The sequence below is a fragment of the Accipiter gentilis genome, chromosome 7 (genome assembly GCF_929443795.1).
Source record: "Accipiter gentilis chromosome 7, bAccGen1.1, whole genome shotgun sequence".
Classification (NCBI taxonomy): Eukaryota; Metazoa; Chordata; class Aves; order Accipitriformes; family Accipitridae; genus Astur; species Astur gentilis.
The window spans coordinates 5,106,008-5,121,260 of NC_064886.1; the positions used below are offsets into that span (position 1 = coordinate 5,106,008).

The 15,253-nt window shown below is 40.8% G+C and overlaps 1 protein-coding gene across 1 annotated transcript; it reads left to right on the forward strand.

Moving 5' to 3' along the window:
* The first annotated feature begins 724 nt into the window (after positions 1-724).
* On the forward strand, positions 725-10,633 carry YWHAH (tyrosine 3-monooxygenase/tryptophan 5-monooxygenase activation protein eta). Its single transcript, XM_049806069.1, has 2 exons — positions 725-1,151; positions 9,209-10,633. Exons 1-2 carry the CDS (start codon positions 1,065-1,067, stop codon positions 9,863-9,865), a joined length of 744 nt encoding a protein of 247 aa, XP_049662026.1. The 5' UTR covers positions 725-1,064; the 3' UTR covers positions 9,866-10,633.
* Positions 10,634-15,253: the final 4,620 nt, after the last annotated feature.

The following is a 15,253-nucleotide window of genomic DNA, read 5'->3' on the forward strand; positions in this document are numbered from 1 at the left end:
GATTTTTAGGCAAGGCTGGTGCCCTGTCAATTTACGAAAGAGGAGCTCGACTGTTACAAATTAAAATAGGTAGTAAAATTGAACGTAGGTGCATCTCCTAGGCGAGGTGGCCGAACTGGTCCGTGCCTACCACCGCCACCGGTAGGAACGTTTCGGAGCAGCTGGGATACGAGATACGTTTGTTTGGCTGGAAGGAGACACAGCTGTGTCAACCCTGCAGGACAAAGCTGGCGCTGGAAGGCCGCGGTAGCACAAAGCCGTAATGGCGCAGAGCAGGGTCGGACACGTGAAGGCGGTGCGTCGTTCCACACCGAGCGCAACCCGCGCGGCAGCCGGGCTCCGCCGGCTTCCCCGGGCGAGGCGCCTCCGGCGGTCGGTGCCGGCGGCTCCGCGCCGGTGCCACCGGACGCAGGCGGGGGAGGCGAGGCGGCGGACGGTGGCGGAGCCCGTCCCGAGGCATTTCCACGGCCGGCGGGGCGCGGGGGAGCAGCCCCGGCCCGGCCGGGCTCCGCAATGCCCGCGCCCACCGCCCACCTCCACCTTTGCAGCAGTAAAATGCAGCACTCGCAGCGCGCATGCGCCTCCCCCCAGCCGGCGCCCCGGGATAGCTATTTATAGCAAGTGACGTCACCTAGAAATAGAACGCGGGGGAGCAGCGCCCCCTCCCCTCCCCTGCAGTCCCCTCAACTCCGCCCCCTCGTTGCCTTCCTAGCGCGCAGGCGCAGGCGGCGGCAGCAGCGCGAGGCTCCGAGCCGGGCTGGAGAGGAGAGGCGCGAGCTGCACACGCCGCGGAGGGGACGCAGCGAGCGCGCGGTTGCCCGCCCTGCTGCGGTCCGTGAGCGCGAGGCGCCAACCGTCGCCTGGCACGCTCGGCCGGCGGGTGAGCGGCGGCTGAGGCGAGCCCAACGGTCGCTGAGGGAGCGAGCGTGAGGTGGCGGCTCCGTTTAGGTTCCCTACTCGCACCGCCCGCGCGTTTCGAGGCGCAGATCTCCGCCTCCCCCCCCCCTTCCTCTCTCTCCGAGGGGCGCAGAGTGCCCAGCCCAGCAGTCACCACGGAAGCGGCTATGGGGGACCGAGAGCAGCTGCTGCAGCGAGCCCGCCTGGCCGAGCAGGCGGAGAGATACGACGACATGGCCTCGGCCATGAAGTCGGTGAGTGGGGCTGGTAGCGTGGCGGCCGTGGGTCGTACCCGGGGAGGAGTGTGTAGGTTGGGTGGCGGCGGGGGAGGGAGGGAAAGGAAGTCCGGGCTGGTCCGAGGCGGAGTTGGGTCCCGGGGAGGATGCGAGCCGTCGCGGTGAAGAAAGGAGGGCGGGAGCAAGAGCCAGACCATCCCGCCAGGACCACCTCGCCGCCGTGCGGGGCGGTGCCCGTTACTACCTGCCTCGGGGAGAGACGAGACGGCCAGTAGCCGGTCCCAACCGGACCTCGATCCCCCTTTTCTTTTCAAATTTATTTTCTTCCTCCCTCGTCTTCCTTCATTCTCTCGTATAACGACTCCCTTGCAGCCCTCCCGCTCCCTTGGCTGTCCCTGCCCTGGAGGTGTGGCTGTCCCCATGCCCTCCTCTCGCCTCTCTCCCCCACCCCCGCCAATCCGGCGCGCAGTGCAGCAGTTTGAATACTGCCCGCCTCTCTCCTCGTCGCGGCGGGAACGCAGTGGATTCTTTCTCTGGCCCCTGCTCGAGATGGGGTCCGTCCTCGCGCACCGGATCCCACCCCCCAACCCCCCCGGCTTTTGGGGGCCAGCGGTGGGATGACGGGTTTGACCTTGGGGTGCGTCTCCCCTTCTAGGGGAGTCTGGGACATGCAAGCGGTTGGGGGTGCTGGTCGGGTGGGGGGGCGGGGGGTGTCTGGGGAAACGTCGCACGGCAAGAGGAGCCCCTTCCTTTTCTAGACGTTTCTTTTGCCTCGCGGTAAAAGGCACGAATAGAGGCCTCACCCACAGACATCAGCGCTCTGACTCAAAGGTGGTATGGTAGTTGCATCCGGGTAATAACAGCTACCCAGCGCACAGAGAGCTTTTCCCAAGCTTTAACGTTGCCTTTTTGCCTTTTCTTTGTAGGGCAACAAATTCTCAGTGTGTTCCTTATCCAGTTGAATACTGACATGTGTTTAAACAATAAGTTACAGTTGCAACTCGGCTCCTTTCAGAACCAAGCAACGAAAATTACTTGTACTGACCTGTCTGTACTGATACATAATAAAATTGCAGAATGATCAAACTTACTATGTCTAGTCCCTTTTTTAAAACCAGTATTCGTATAATCTGAATTTCAAGGGTAATGTTAATGCCAGTAAATGCTTAGCAGTGTCTTTGCTGTATCTGATTACAATTGTTCTTGCCGATCTGTCCTTTGTGAACACCAAAGGCCCCAAGAGGAATCAAGTTTCCCTTGAGAGTACTGCTGTTTAAAGACACAAGATTATTTTAGTTTGAAAGGGCAGCTTCAAACAGAGTTCACGTTTTTGTTGTAAGAATCAATCCATTTAGTCGTGTTCAGGGGCTTGTGATGTATGTCACATCCCTTAAATGAGGGCAGTAAAAAGACACTTAAATTTTGCTGCTCCTGTTCACTTTTGCTTTTGTGTCATAATAACTACTACAACCAATCCAGTTCTGAAGTGGCAGTACTTATGAGTATCTCAATATCAGAGGCATTAGACATTAAAATAAGCTGTATTTTAATGATATCGCTAGAATTCTCGATGCATATAATGTTTCAGTAACAGCTCTGTTTCTCTCTCAAATCTTTCAGTTGCTAATTCTAAAAGATGAAACTGAGAAACCACTGAAATCCACTGCTGCTCTAGAAGGCTGTATTTCTAGCTGTAGTTTCTAGATAGCTTTTTATTTTTCCAAATATTGCTGAACTATAGTGTATGTATGGCTCCCTGAACATGAGTGAAACAAACAGAACACAGTTGCTATGCTTCAGGAAATATGTAAATAAAGTATATAGAACTAGTGTGTATGTCCAGTTGTCTCTTTAAACTGTCCTAATTACTATGCAGTTTTCATTCATCTTAGAGTCAGTTTTCTCATCTGTAATGCTACTTTTGCTCTCAAATAAGTTGTATAGTGATGAGCTGCTTTAATTGAGAGCTTGAGAACACCTTGTGAGGGAGCAGAGTATTGGGCAGTTATGAAATGTTACATAGATACTTTTAAAAATACAAAAAGTAAAGCCGAATTTTGAAGGCAACAGTTTCCTTATTTTAAGCTGTTCATACACTGTTGCATGCCTATAATGTAGCATCTCTTGGTTACTTGGCTTTCACAGGTCTTCACTCTAACATGGTAATTTCCAGAATGCTCTTTAGTGTTAGAAGTTCATTTTGTAGGTCTGAGCATAAGCTCCTATGAAACATTATGTGGGCTCTCTCTTCTGACACAGCTAATATTTCTTTCTATTTCAGTGATTGTACGTAACAGCTATTAAGAGAACTTTTTATCCATATAGAATAATATTCAAATAATCTTCTCGCACTCAGAGATGTTAGACTTCCTTCAACAGGAAATCAGTGTTCTAACTCGGGTATCTATTCTCATAGAGGGATATCTTGATTTGAAAAGTTTCTTTAAAAAAAAAAAATAAAATTAATCTCTGAATATAACATATCTGATGGTTTTCAAAGGTGCTATATGAAACTAGTGTGCTTCCAGCGTAAATAGAAATCTGGATGATTGATTTCCATTCTAGGTATTTATCACCAAGCTTTTACAATACACAATATAGTCAACAGCCTGATCATTACTCCTAAAACATAAAGTAACAAAGATGACTTTAGCCAAAGCATGATTTTTGAGACTGACGCTGAAGGAAGAAAAAGTATGACAAAACTGCCATTTCAGCTGTCAGTATAAAGCTGGAGAAACACTAATTTTTCAGTCCTATCAGCTCCTCCTTTTAAAGAAGAGCCAGATGGAAGTAGCAGTTGTAGCTTAAATAAGGAAACTACTGCTCAACAATATGTTTGGGTTTTTTGTTGCTGTTAAATTTTTTCTTGGAAGAATTCTAGTATTTTGGTGCTTAATGTGTAGACAGGAGAGGAAAATGGAACTTTCACTTAGTTTGCTCTTATAAATTAATGCGTTTAGTTTACTTTTTTCTAGCCAAAATTATTTTAATAGAAAATGCAATCATATGTAAATGTGCCTTTACTAAATGGCATTCTTCTAAGGGGTGTGGCATTCTCATTGCATTAAATGCTGCTCCAAGATTCCAACTATTTGAAATAACCCTACATGGTAGGTAATAAATGACTTCTCAACACACTGGGGAAAGATATGCTTTTAGTGTAAGTGTTAAAGGTTCTCGCTTGATGGAACGCACACTCTAGCATCTCGAGAATACGCCTTTGGGTACCTTTGGTTTTAGATCATTCCAGAAACAGGTTAAACGTTTTAGCTGTATAAAACCATAGTATTTCAGACAGTATTAATCCTAATACATAGTGCTTAGGACCTCTTAATTTATGTTGCTTTTCTAGTATAGCTACATAATGGGTAGAGAGTAATTTACACTTTAAAATTGGTGAGATGAATCTGAGTTATGCGAGATGTTTAATTTTAAAATTAGTTCTGTATGAAATAAATTTAAGTCTTGGAAAGCTCTAAAGTTTTTTAAGCAAAATAGCTTGAGGTTCTAGTTTAATTTGTAGGCTTTATCTGTGTACATAAATGGACTCAAAAATTTGGGATGTTCCATATTTTTAGTATTGTATCACCAAGTTCTTCACATCAGTGTCTGGTTTTGGGTTAAAGAAGTATGTGTGTGTAGGAGGGGCAATGAGATGCCTTTAATGTAAACAATATCCTCCACTGCTGTGAGATTACTTCCTTACTGTGGTTTTATACAGTAAATCTAGCTCTAGAACTTCCAATGCTTGATATAAAACACTGAAGCCACATGATGCAAGAAACTGATCTGGTTTAAATTCATTAGTCTGGTTTCTATTTGCTCAAAAATTATGAACTGTATAACTTTGTATCAGGAGAGTTTTAATAATTAAACCTGACTTTGTACTGGCTCAGGTACAGTCATTTTTGCAGCAGCTCACTAGGAACTGGCTCTAGCTGTGACTTACATGCTCTGGCTAACAAAACAGAAGTATAATCACACACATTCAATTGATCTGGGTCAAATTCTACTAGGTAATCTGACAGTGCATCATAGATCTGCTATCAGTTGTGGAACCTTCACTTTGGTGTGTTTTCCATGTGAAAGTAACTCAGCTTGGTGTAGGTTATGAGCTGTTACAGTATTGTCTCTTCTTGTATTCTTGGTACAAAAAGCAGACTGTCAGTCTGAATGAAACCTGCTAGCAGATCATAGCCTGTGTGTTCAACTGCATCATCTGGCTCAGGACTGAAAAGATCTCCAAACTTAGGTGTGAGAGAGAGAGGGGGGGTATTAACATAAGGAAAGTATAGATTAACATCTGAGTAAGTAAATGCTGCATTGAAGTCATACTACAGATGGATTTTCATCTTTTAAGTGCTTCTGGTTTTCCTAACAGCCATTATAAGAAAGTATGTCTACATCTAAAATGTGAAAGTAAATTATTGCAGTCCAAGATCTTTTCTGTTAAGGAAAGGCTATAGGTAGAATGGAAGATAGGAAGAAATACATTTCCTTCAGCTTTTCAAGTTTTCTTTTTCTCTACATTGTCCCTACATGTGAAGAGAAACATGTCTGTTTTTATCTACTTTGCTAAGGTATCAGAAATAGGTAAAAGAGTAGATAGCTCCATAAAAGTCACATGCTTTCCTTTGAGTCTAGTTTCTTGTAATATAGCTGTTACACCAGGGACGTAGATGTGATTTTTAGATAACATCTACATAGAATATCAGCATTTTTTATCTAGGATGGGGAATAATTTGCCATGGTCTTGAGTCAATGGTAGTTGCTGATTCTCCAAGATAGTTCAGTAACTTCTGATACAACTTAAAGCTAGTAAACGTCTCCTAAACATGTTGAATTAGCTTCTCTGTTAATTTTTCCTTTTTACTTTAAGGAATGGTTTCAAAGTGAGTTTAAGTCAGTGGGGGGAATTAAATTATAAAGCAGTCCAGTGATGATCTGGAATAGTCTCTTAATTAAGTTCTTTAATCTTATCTCGTAGATACTTTTTGTTTTGATTAAGAGGTTAGCATTCTTTTTCCACGTATTAACAACTGTTCTGCAGTTAGTCCTGAGAGATGGCTTTTTTCCTGGTCTTATTTTGTTGTGCTTTACGTGAATGTATCTTGAGTATTCCCTGCTATTTCTCAGTCTTGCTGTGTTAGGATACATTCAGTTAGTCTGGTGCTTATTGAGAGTTTTAGCAAAAGCCCAAGCTGATGCAACAGCTAAACCTTAACTTGCTGGTCTAAATATAGTATGAAGATGCTTCCAAAGGTTACACTGCTTTTTAGATTGTACTGTAGACCTACTTTTAATACTGAATGTTGAGTAAAAACCAGCCACAATTACCAGAGTTCATGCTAGACTTTACAAGATCCTCCCTCTATTAATGTGAACTTCAGAAGTTTCTGCAAATATGCTGTTTATCAACACTTGCATTGAATTTTGGTTGTGATTAGGGAAGGTGGGAGGGCTTTTCAGGTGTAGGTTATCTGCAATTGCAATGGCTCCTGTGCAAGTGGACTTTATAAATCTTTTTCAGCGTGGGTGTTGTGATGCATTCTTTGCAGCTAAAAATGTATAACACCAGAAGAGAGACAATAGACCAGCAAAACCCCTGGAATATTCTTTCAAGGCTAGTGGTATTCCTGTATTTTGTCTCTTGTGACAAACTGGATGAAATTTGAAAACTGATTAATTTATCTCCCCTTAAGTAAATACACCAGCTATATAGCATAGTGAAAAATTCAGGTTTAGTATTCAAAAAATTTTTGGTGGTTCCCAGGACATTTGTTATGTACTGTAAAAGGCCATTTTGGTGTTTCGAATACTCAGAAGATACCTGTCTCTAAAAGTTCATATTAGGCGTAAGGAGGTAGAAGAAATAATTATAACAAGGTTTAGGATGATGGCATATCTTTTTTTTAGTTATTGAATACTTAAATACCAGCATACAACAGGATATTTAGTTTGAAGCAGAGGGAAAGGGATGAACATGAAGCTAGCAGTTAGATGAGGGTAAAGAACAGAGGTAGTAAGTGGAAGATGAGGTGAAAAATGGAGGTGATGATGTATGAGGTGAAGAATTAGGATAACCATGGTTGCAGTCTTCTTGTAGCTTTAATTTCTTTTGTAAGGAGTCTGGACTGCAAAGCCAAGAGATGGTATTTCTGTTACCATTGTCCTGTCCCACTAAGTCTCATCATCAGTTATTTTTGTGTCTTGTGTGCTTTTCCATACACAGTTGTTATTTTTGTAGGTAATATAGCTCAGTAGTATATTAACAGATCACAATTTTTATTTTTTTTATTTTTTTTTAATAATACTGTACAGATAATGAAGGCAGGTGGGGAAAAAATTGATTTATTTGTGTGGTTAAATGATAAGTTTAAGTTTTAGCAAAACATTACTGACTCCTTTAGATCAACCACTGTGTTTGAGAACTTGCAGTGAACTTTCAACCTGAGTCCTCCAGGAGTGCAGGAATGACCAAGCGATTACTAATCTTCTTTGGTGGATTTCTTTATTTTTGTAAAAGAAAGTGCTGTCCTAATAGACTGTAGGGAATAAAAAGTTCTTAGCCTTTACACCTTGAGGGAGTTAGTACTAGAGAAGACGATAGAGGTGGGTCATAATAGAGATTGTTGACAGAGGGATTGTTGGGAGGATGATTGGAAGCTGTGAAGAAGGTTATGAAGATGTCATTAGAGTTGATTTCCTGTGCATTTCACCCTCTGTAGATTGTCTCTAATTGTATTAGGCCAGGCAGAGCAGTGTCTTTTGGGAGTTTGGGTTCCTGAGCTGTGGGGAAAAGGCATTTTGGAGATAAAACTAATTGAATATTTTAAGAGCAAAACCTAAATCTGAAAGTAAGCTCTCTCTTAATGTAACAGTTACAATTCATAGAAATTATTTTTTTAGACTTGGAACAATGCACATTTATTGGATGGTTCACTGGCTGCACCAGCAGTCTCAGAATAGTGTAAATATTTGTGACTTGATTATTTGTAGTATGCAAGTATTTGGTTGTGAACCTTCTGATGCCTGTCAAGCAGTGTAAATATCCACATAATTTAAAGAAACAGTTAATGATTTTGGCAGTGTCTGAGCAAGGACAAGTTTAGTTTCACACCAAAGTATGTATCCTTAGAATTCTAGTGACTTCTTTTAATGCAGTACACTTAGAAGTGGTGGAGTTACATTTTTCATCCTAATTCCTGTGAGTTTAATTTCATGTTTGTAAATTTGCAGAAGTAGAACAACCTAAAGTGACTAGAAGTCTGATAGGTTTTATTCCCTAAATTAACACAGCAAGTGAAATAGGCCTAAATACAGTACTAGAAGTATTATCCTTGCTCTATCTCAGCTTTTTGTAGTAGGAATTTGGAGTTGATCATGGCTTTTTTTCTCAATTTACTGTTCTATTTCTCTGCAGTTGCTTTCACGTCCTATCCCTGAAATTTGTCTGCAGCCACCAGTTAGCAGAAATCAGGATAACTTTTGTATTACACTGTATAATTGCTCACTAAGTGACTGAAAGATACTATGAAACACTAATTCCATTTGTACTATGCAGAGCTTAATCATAATGACTACAGCGCTTCCATCTCTGCTGTTGAATGAAAGCAAGCAGCAGGGGAAAGAAAGGCAAGAACTGCACCAGTTTCCAGTGTTTGTGCTGTGTTCCAGATTCATAAAACTGGTATTCTAGGTACATTTAAATTAATCACTAAGTGTTTAGTCTGCATAATTACAGCAGACTTCCTAAAAAAATTGAGCCTTCCTTCTGTGAATGCTTCTCCATTACACAAGCCTGACTCACTTTTGTTCAGTGAATGTGCTTTGCAATGGCTTCTAAATACCCATTCTGTTACAACAGAACTGTGGGGTTTTCACTCATTTAAGTCTTGGCTGCAGAAACAGTTTTAAACTTTCAACGTTGCAAAGTGACTCCTGTCTAGGAGGAATTTGGGGATCTAGAAGGAGTTTTGAATCTTGCACTTAATGGTGGAAGTATTGAAGGAAGTTTGTGTGCTCTTCTCCAAGACAAACCCTTTAAATTTGATCTTTGTCTGTATTTTCAGGTAACTGAGCTGAATGAGCCTCTCTCAAATGAGGATAGAAATCTGCTGTCTGTAGCCTACAAGAATGTAGTTGGAGCTAGACGATCTTCCTGGCGTGTCATCAGCAGCATAGAGCAGAAGACTATGGCAGATGGGAATGAGAAGAAGCTGGAGAAGGTTAAAGCCTATAGGGAGAAGATAGAAAAGGAGCTTGAGACAGTCTGCAATGATGTTTTGGCTCTCCTAGATAAGTACTTGATCAAGAACTGCAATGACTTCCAGTATGAGAGCAAGGTCTTTTATCTGAAAATGAAAGGGGATTACTACCGCTATTTGGCAGAAGTTGCTGCTGGAGAGAAGAAGAACAGTGTTGTGGAAGCCTCAGAAGCTGCCTATAAAGAGGCTTTTGAAATCAGCAAAGAGCACATGCAGCCCACTCACCCAATTAGGCTTGGGCTGGCACTCAATTTCTCAGTGTTCTACTATGAAATCCAGAATGCTCCTGAGCAGGCCTGCCTTTTAGCCAAACAAGCCTTTGATGATGCCATAGCAGAGCTGGACACACTAAATGAGGATTCCTACAAGGACTCCACTCTCATCATGCAGTTACTTCGAGACAACCTCACTCTGTGGACGAGTGATCAGCAAGATGAAGAAGCAGGAGAGGGCAATAATTAAAGAGCTTTCCTCCGATCCCTCTTTCATCCACTCACCATCCCCATCATCACCAATATTTCCTTGCCACAGTCACACTAAATATCTAGTGCTAAGCATATCTGTATTGTACAGCTGTTCAGATCTGCTGTCCACTTTATCAAGAAGCAGTTTCAGATGAGTCTTTGTGGGCATTGATGGATTGATTGGTTTATTGGCCCTATTTATCTTAGTTGCACTTGAGCAGTGCAGAAAGGTGCATAGTAAAGGAGGCATTTTTAGTTTGCCTGTTGATTGGAAAATATGGGAAAGAATAATGGAAAGTGATTGAAGATAATTATATTCCAGTTAATTTTTTTCCATTTGAAATGAGCTGACAGTTCTGTTAAGCAGTACATTTTGTGCATGCAAAGTAAATTAGCCACCCCAAATTTTTTCAATGAGAACAGTTAAGCTGATGTAAAATGGCAACCCTGTTCATCAGTTTACAATAAACTGTTTGAAATGTGCAGTTTCAGTAGCAATTTTTTTTTTGCCTCTAACTTATGTGCACAGTTTCTTTTAATGCAGTGCATCTACCTAAGAGTTTTGATACTTGTAACCTTTTGCAGTTGTTTTGAAGAATCATGAATTTATTTTTTGTAAACTCTTTGGCTGTTTAGTTGTCTGTGTATTCTGACAACACTATGTCAATATTAGCCCATGTTAAGATGGATGACTGAGATGCCAGACTTCTAAATTAAATGTTTTGGAATTAAATGAATAAAATAAAATGCTGCTTCGGGGATGTTATCTCTACTTAAGTTGTCCTGTCTTTTGTTCAGAGCAGAGATTGAGTTACCTAACACATCACTGATGGGTTAAAACATATTTAATCTAAAGTTTAATGAGAAGTTACATCACATGCTCAACAAACAAAAAAACCCAGTATGCTGAAAAGAAGGGAAAAAAAAAACCCTGAAGAAAAAAACCAAAAAACAAACCACAAAAACCAAAACCACCCACAGCCATTAGAATGTGATACTGCTCACCTGTGTTAAAGTGGAGTTTCCAAAGGTGGTATATTTAGTTATTTGCTTGGTAGAGCAGTTGTCATGCAGTTCTACTCAGGAGCTCAAGAGTTGTAAAGACCATTACTTGTCATACCAATGTAGGGCCTTGTATTTGCTTCTGTCCACTGTAACTTCTAAACTTGTTTTTCTGAAGTGCTGACCACCAAATCGCCTTTACACATGAAAATCCCAGTAACTCATATTTACCTGCTGCAACAGAAGCAGTATTTGTTCTTAAAGAATTCCTCTCTATTTTAGCTAACTTAAGTCTAGTCCCCAAGCTTATGTTGGTTTTTTGTTGTTTTTTTTTTCTCCCAACAGTTAGTGTATATGTATACTTATTGGTTCCATACATACTTCTGTAACGGTATATTAGAGAAGCAGGAAAAGTTAGCTGTTATGTGTTGCTGTATCCAGACTGCTACTGGCACCTGAGCTAGCTCAAAGGTCATGTAAGTTTTCATTTATCTAAATCTATTTTTCTTTGATGTGTGCAATAAATATTACTGTTCTGAATACCCACAACAACTACTCATACTTTTTAAAAGAAGTGCACTGGTTATTTTTAGGTATCTGTAGGATTAGAATTTTTAATGGTAGATTTGTGTGTATTTATATATTCTGTTATCTAGATAATTCTAGCTTTACATCAGTAAAGTTGGCAACAATTGAAAGACTAATGCAACATCTGAAAAAGATGAAAATACGGATCCTTGATGTGCTATTGTAGAATCTTGAGGTGCTTGACCTCCTAAAGTAGTTTGAAACGTGTACTTAATATAAATCACTACTGTCTGCCAGGGCCTATTCTGGAAGTCACTTTTTCTTATTGGCTCCTGTTCCATCAAACGGTATAGAACTCCCTGTTTTTCTGTTCCCCTTTTTGCAAGTAAACTTACAGGAGTCCTCTGGCCAGTAATATCCATCTGGGCTTTACCTGTCTCCTAGATTCCTACAGCTTCCTTTCCTTCCACTCCAATCTGCTTACCTGCCCCTGTGGAACCAAGGTAAAACTTGGCAATAAAACTGCCTTTTATGTTGAAACACTCTGGCTGGTTAATAATTAATATTATTGGCAATCACTAGGTTTATTTTCTTCCTGTTTATAGAAGTACCACTATCTTTCTGTTAATTCAAAAGCTAATGAGTCCTTTCTCATTTTAGTTAGTCTTGTGCAGATCCTTTGTCACAAAACTATGAGCATTATGTAGTCTGCAAGTGAGTCAGCAGGTCTCTGACATCCCTGGACTAGGCAGTTGAAGATTAGCTATTGACCGGGTGCTTAAGATCCAAAATGGAGACCAAAGGGATTCTGTGGTGCAGTTCCTAGGTGCTTTAATAATTTCTGTTAGGAAAGTTTATAAAGTATACCAATCAGGTTGTTGTGGTTATCTGTGTTGCTGTTTATCTGGGTAGATCTTTGCTGGGTATCCTAAAGTATGAAATTCTATTTTGAAATAGCTTACTGACTTGACTCTGCTGGAAGGGTGCATTCCCTTCTCCCAAGCAGTATAAATTTCAGTGGATAGATCTGTTGTAGCCATAAGTATCAACAGATAAGAAGATAGTTGCATATTAGGAATATATGTGAAAATTTGCACTTCAGCATCTCTTGATGATGTACTGTCATGTCACACATTCTCTCTGGTTGACTGAAGGCATTCTGACAGTTTGTGAATGTGGAGGCCCCTCAGAATGATCATAGAGGTGACAGAAAATTAGGAATGCTAGCTGTGGGGTATTGCATACTTGACTTGGTATACTTGTTCTGTCTAAAGGTAATCGATACTACAAAACTATCTAGGCTTTGTACCAGGTATCGGGATCTAATAGCGTAAGCAGACATGGTTGGAAAGTAGCAACTGCCTTCTAAGAATTTCATACCTTGTGCCAGGATCTTCAGAGGAACTATCCCAAAGAATTAGGAATAACAAGAGCTTCCTAATTGAATGTCCTGACATAAAACTCACCAAAATGACAAAATTTCTCAGTGAACTGTCAAATGTAGGCAGCTTATTATCAAGTGCTCCTAGCAAAGCAGAATTTGGTGAACAGCAAAAGATTCTCAAGTTTATAGACTAGCTCCCTCTGAAACATGGAAGAATTGAAATTCATCACGAGGAACAGCTGACAGGGTTTTTTTCCTGCAAGTGGTAGCATGTGTTTTTGCTGGGCCACCTGTGGATTTAAGATTATTCAAGCTACAATCTCAGTATACCTGAGTGATGATCAAGTTCTTCTGAGGGTGATGAACTTAAAGGCAGATGAGTGAAATTATTGGGTGTATTCAAGTAACTGTGTGCACAAGGTCCCAATCCCAGAAGTAGTTTTGGCTTCATTAAAACTGTGGAAAGACTCTCTGTACTTAGATGTATGTTTATTTTGTGTGATCTGCCTTTTAGCTTTGTAGCAGTGGATGCTTCCCGGAGGACAAGGACAATTCAGCTGTATCTTCAAATAATCTGTACTTTTTTTCAGGAAGTTCATTAAATATAAATGTCTTATTGTTCTGTGGCATAAAAAGATTTCTGTCCTTGCTAGGGGTTCATAAATCAAAGCTGACAGACACGGTTGCTCTGCATAAGTTGATGACTGCTCATCTAATGAGTCTCAGAAAGTCTTCTAAGTCAAATTCTTTCACTTGCTTCTGCCACTAGCAGTATAGCAGTATATTAGATTTTCAGTAGGAGAGCAGATACTTCTCCTACGTTCTCCAGTTGTCAGTGAATGATCCAGTGGCACAGAGAGCATGTTTTTATGATTGTTTTTTGCTAGGAGTCAGTAGAGAGTGTTCTATAGAGCAAGAAAAATGCTCCAGTGCAATCCATATTCTTGCTTCCACTTCAGAATCTTTTTCATTTTCTGGGCCCTGGGATTGCTAGATGCTTTTTTGTAATCCTTATTGTAGCAATGATCTGGGGGAAACCAAAGCAGATGAATAGCAGGTGTTGTTTATTGCAATATTCTTCAGTGGACCATAAGATTCAGATATTTTGGAATTGGTATTTCTCTTAGGTGAGACCCCCAAGTCATGTCTTCTGTCTCTCAGTTTCTAAAATGAATAAAACCCTAGGCTACACCCCATTTATTGTTTGAAGACACCAGATGTATTCACCAGAAGTGCCTTGTTGAAGTCCACAACATTCTGTGAAGTAGGCATTCCACTGGAAAGACTAAAAATTGAGTGACTTTCCCCCCGCTGGGAGCTTTCTTTACTTTGCCTTATTTCAAGCATAATGGGATGCTTGCTAATCTTGAAGGGGTGAAGGTTACGTTGGTTACATAAGGGTCCACCTAAGTATTACTCTCATACAGAACCAATCTTTCTATGGCTTTCACAGGCAAACTTTGTTGAAAGGTTAAGTCATTCTGAGGGTGTTGATATAATATTAGCAAGGTGTATGAGCATCCTTGAATTTTTAACAACCTGATAGCCACTAACAGTAAAGCAGCATTTTATGTGAAACTATATGGGGTGGAAAGCTAAAGGATAGTCAGACCTTAAATTAATAGTGTGGTCTTTACAGGGACAGAGATACTTTCAGTCTATGTCCTAATCTGCTCAAACATGTTCAAATTATATATAAACGATTGCATTCGTCTCTTAGAGTACACACACACCCACACCCTTTTAAACCCCACACTAGAACAAAATGTGCCAACGCTATGGGAAACTAAACTTCTTAAGCTGTATGGAATAAAGGGCTGCTTATACAATGTAAGTGATAGCACTGAAGAATGCTGACTTTTTAGACAAGCAGAAACCTTAAGAAGAGTATGAGATTGAGATCTCCGTGGATAACACACATCAAAGAACCACAGTTACTCTGGTAAGTAACCTTTTTTTCTAGTGACTACTTTGGTATAACTATGGATTTGAAAATAGTTTTTCCATGTTGCCTTTCCTTTTTATATAACTTCTGTTCATGGTTTTCCATCCTTAATACTCGCACTTGTGACCTAAATCTGTAAGTTGGATGGACTGACTTCTAGAGCCAAATGTATTTCCAAAGGAGCACAAGAGTACTTCCTAATCTGCTCCTGTGGCTTCTTTCAGCAGCTGCAATAGGCTGCTATGTAGTATTCTAGAAAAGAAATTACAGTAGTACAATTCAGATTGAGGGAAATGAAAAGACTGGCTGTATTTTAAGTCATACATGAGAATGACTTAATAATAATGGAAGTCAGAAGGGTGAAAACCAATGTCAATGTATGTTATCAAATATTCTCTGTCAGTGTGGGACCAACCTGAAATTCTTTAACACACCAGTTTGAGTTTAAGGACAGAGAGAAAACAGGAAAAATATTTCAGTGCTTTGGACTATTTTTTTTAAATTCTACCCATACCACGTATTTGAGT

What these genes read in the sequence shown, in the direction of transcription:
- YWHAH (XM_049806069.1), top strand. Translation starts at nt 1,065, where the DNA reads ATGGGGGACCGAGAGCAGCTGCTGCAGCGAGCCCGCCTGGCCGAGCAG. An exon ending in TGGCCTCGGCCATGAAGTCG is followed by an intron (nt 1,152 to 9,208) that starts GTGAGTGGGGCT and finishes CTGTATTTTCAG; the next exon opens with GTAACTGAGCTGAATGAGCC.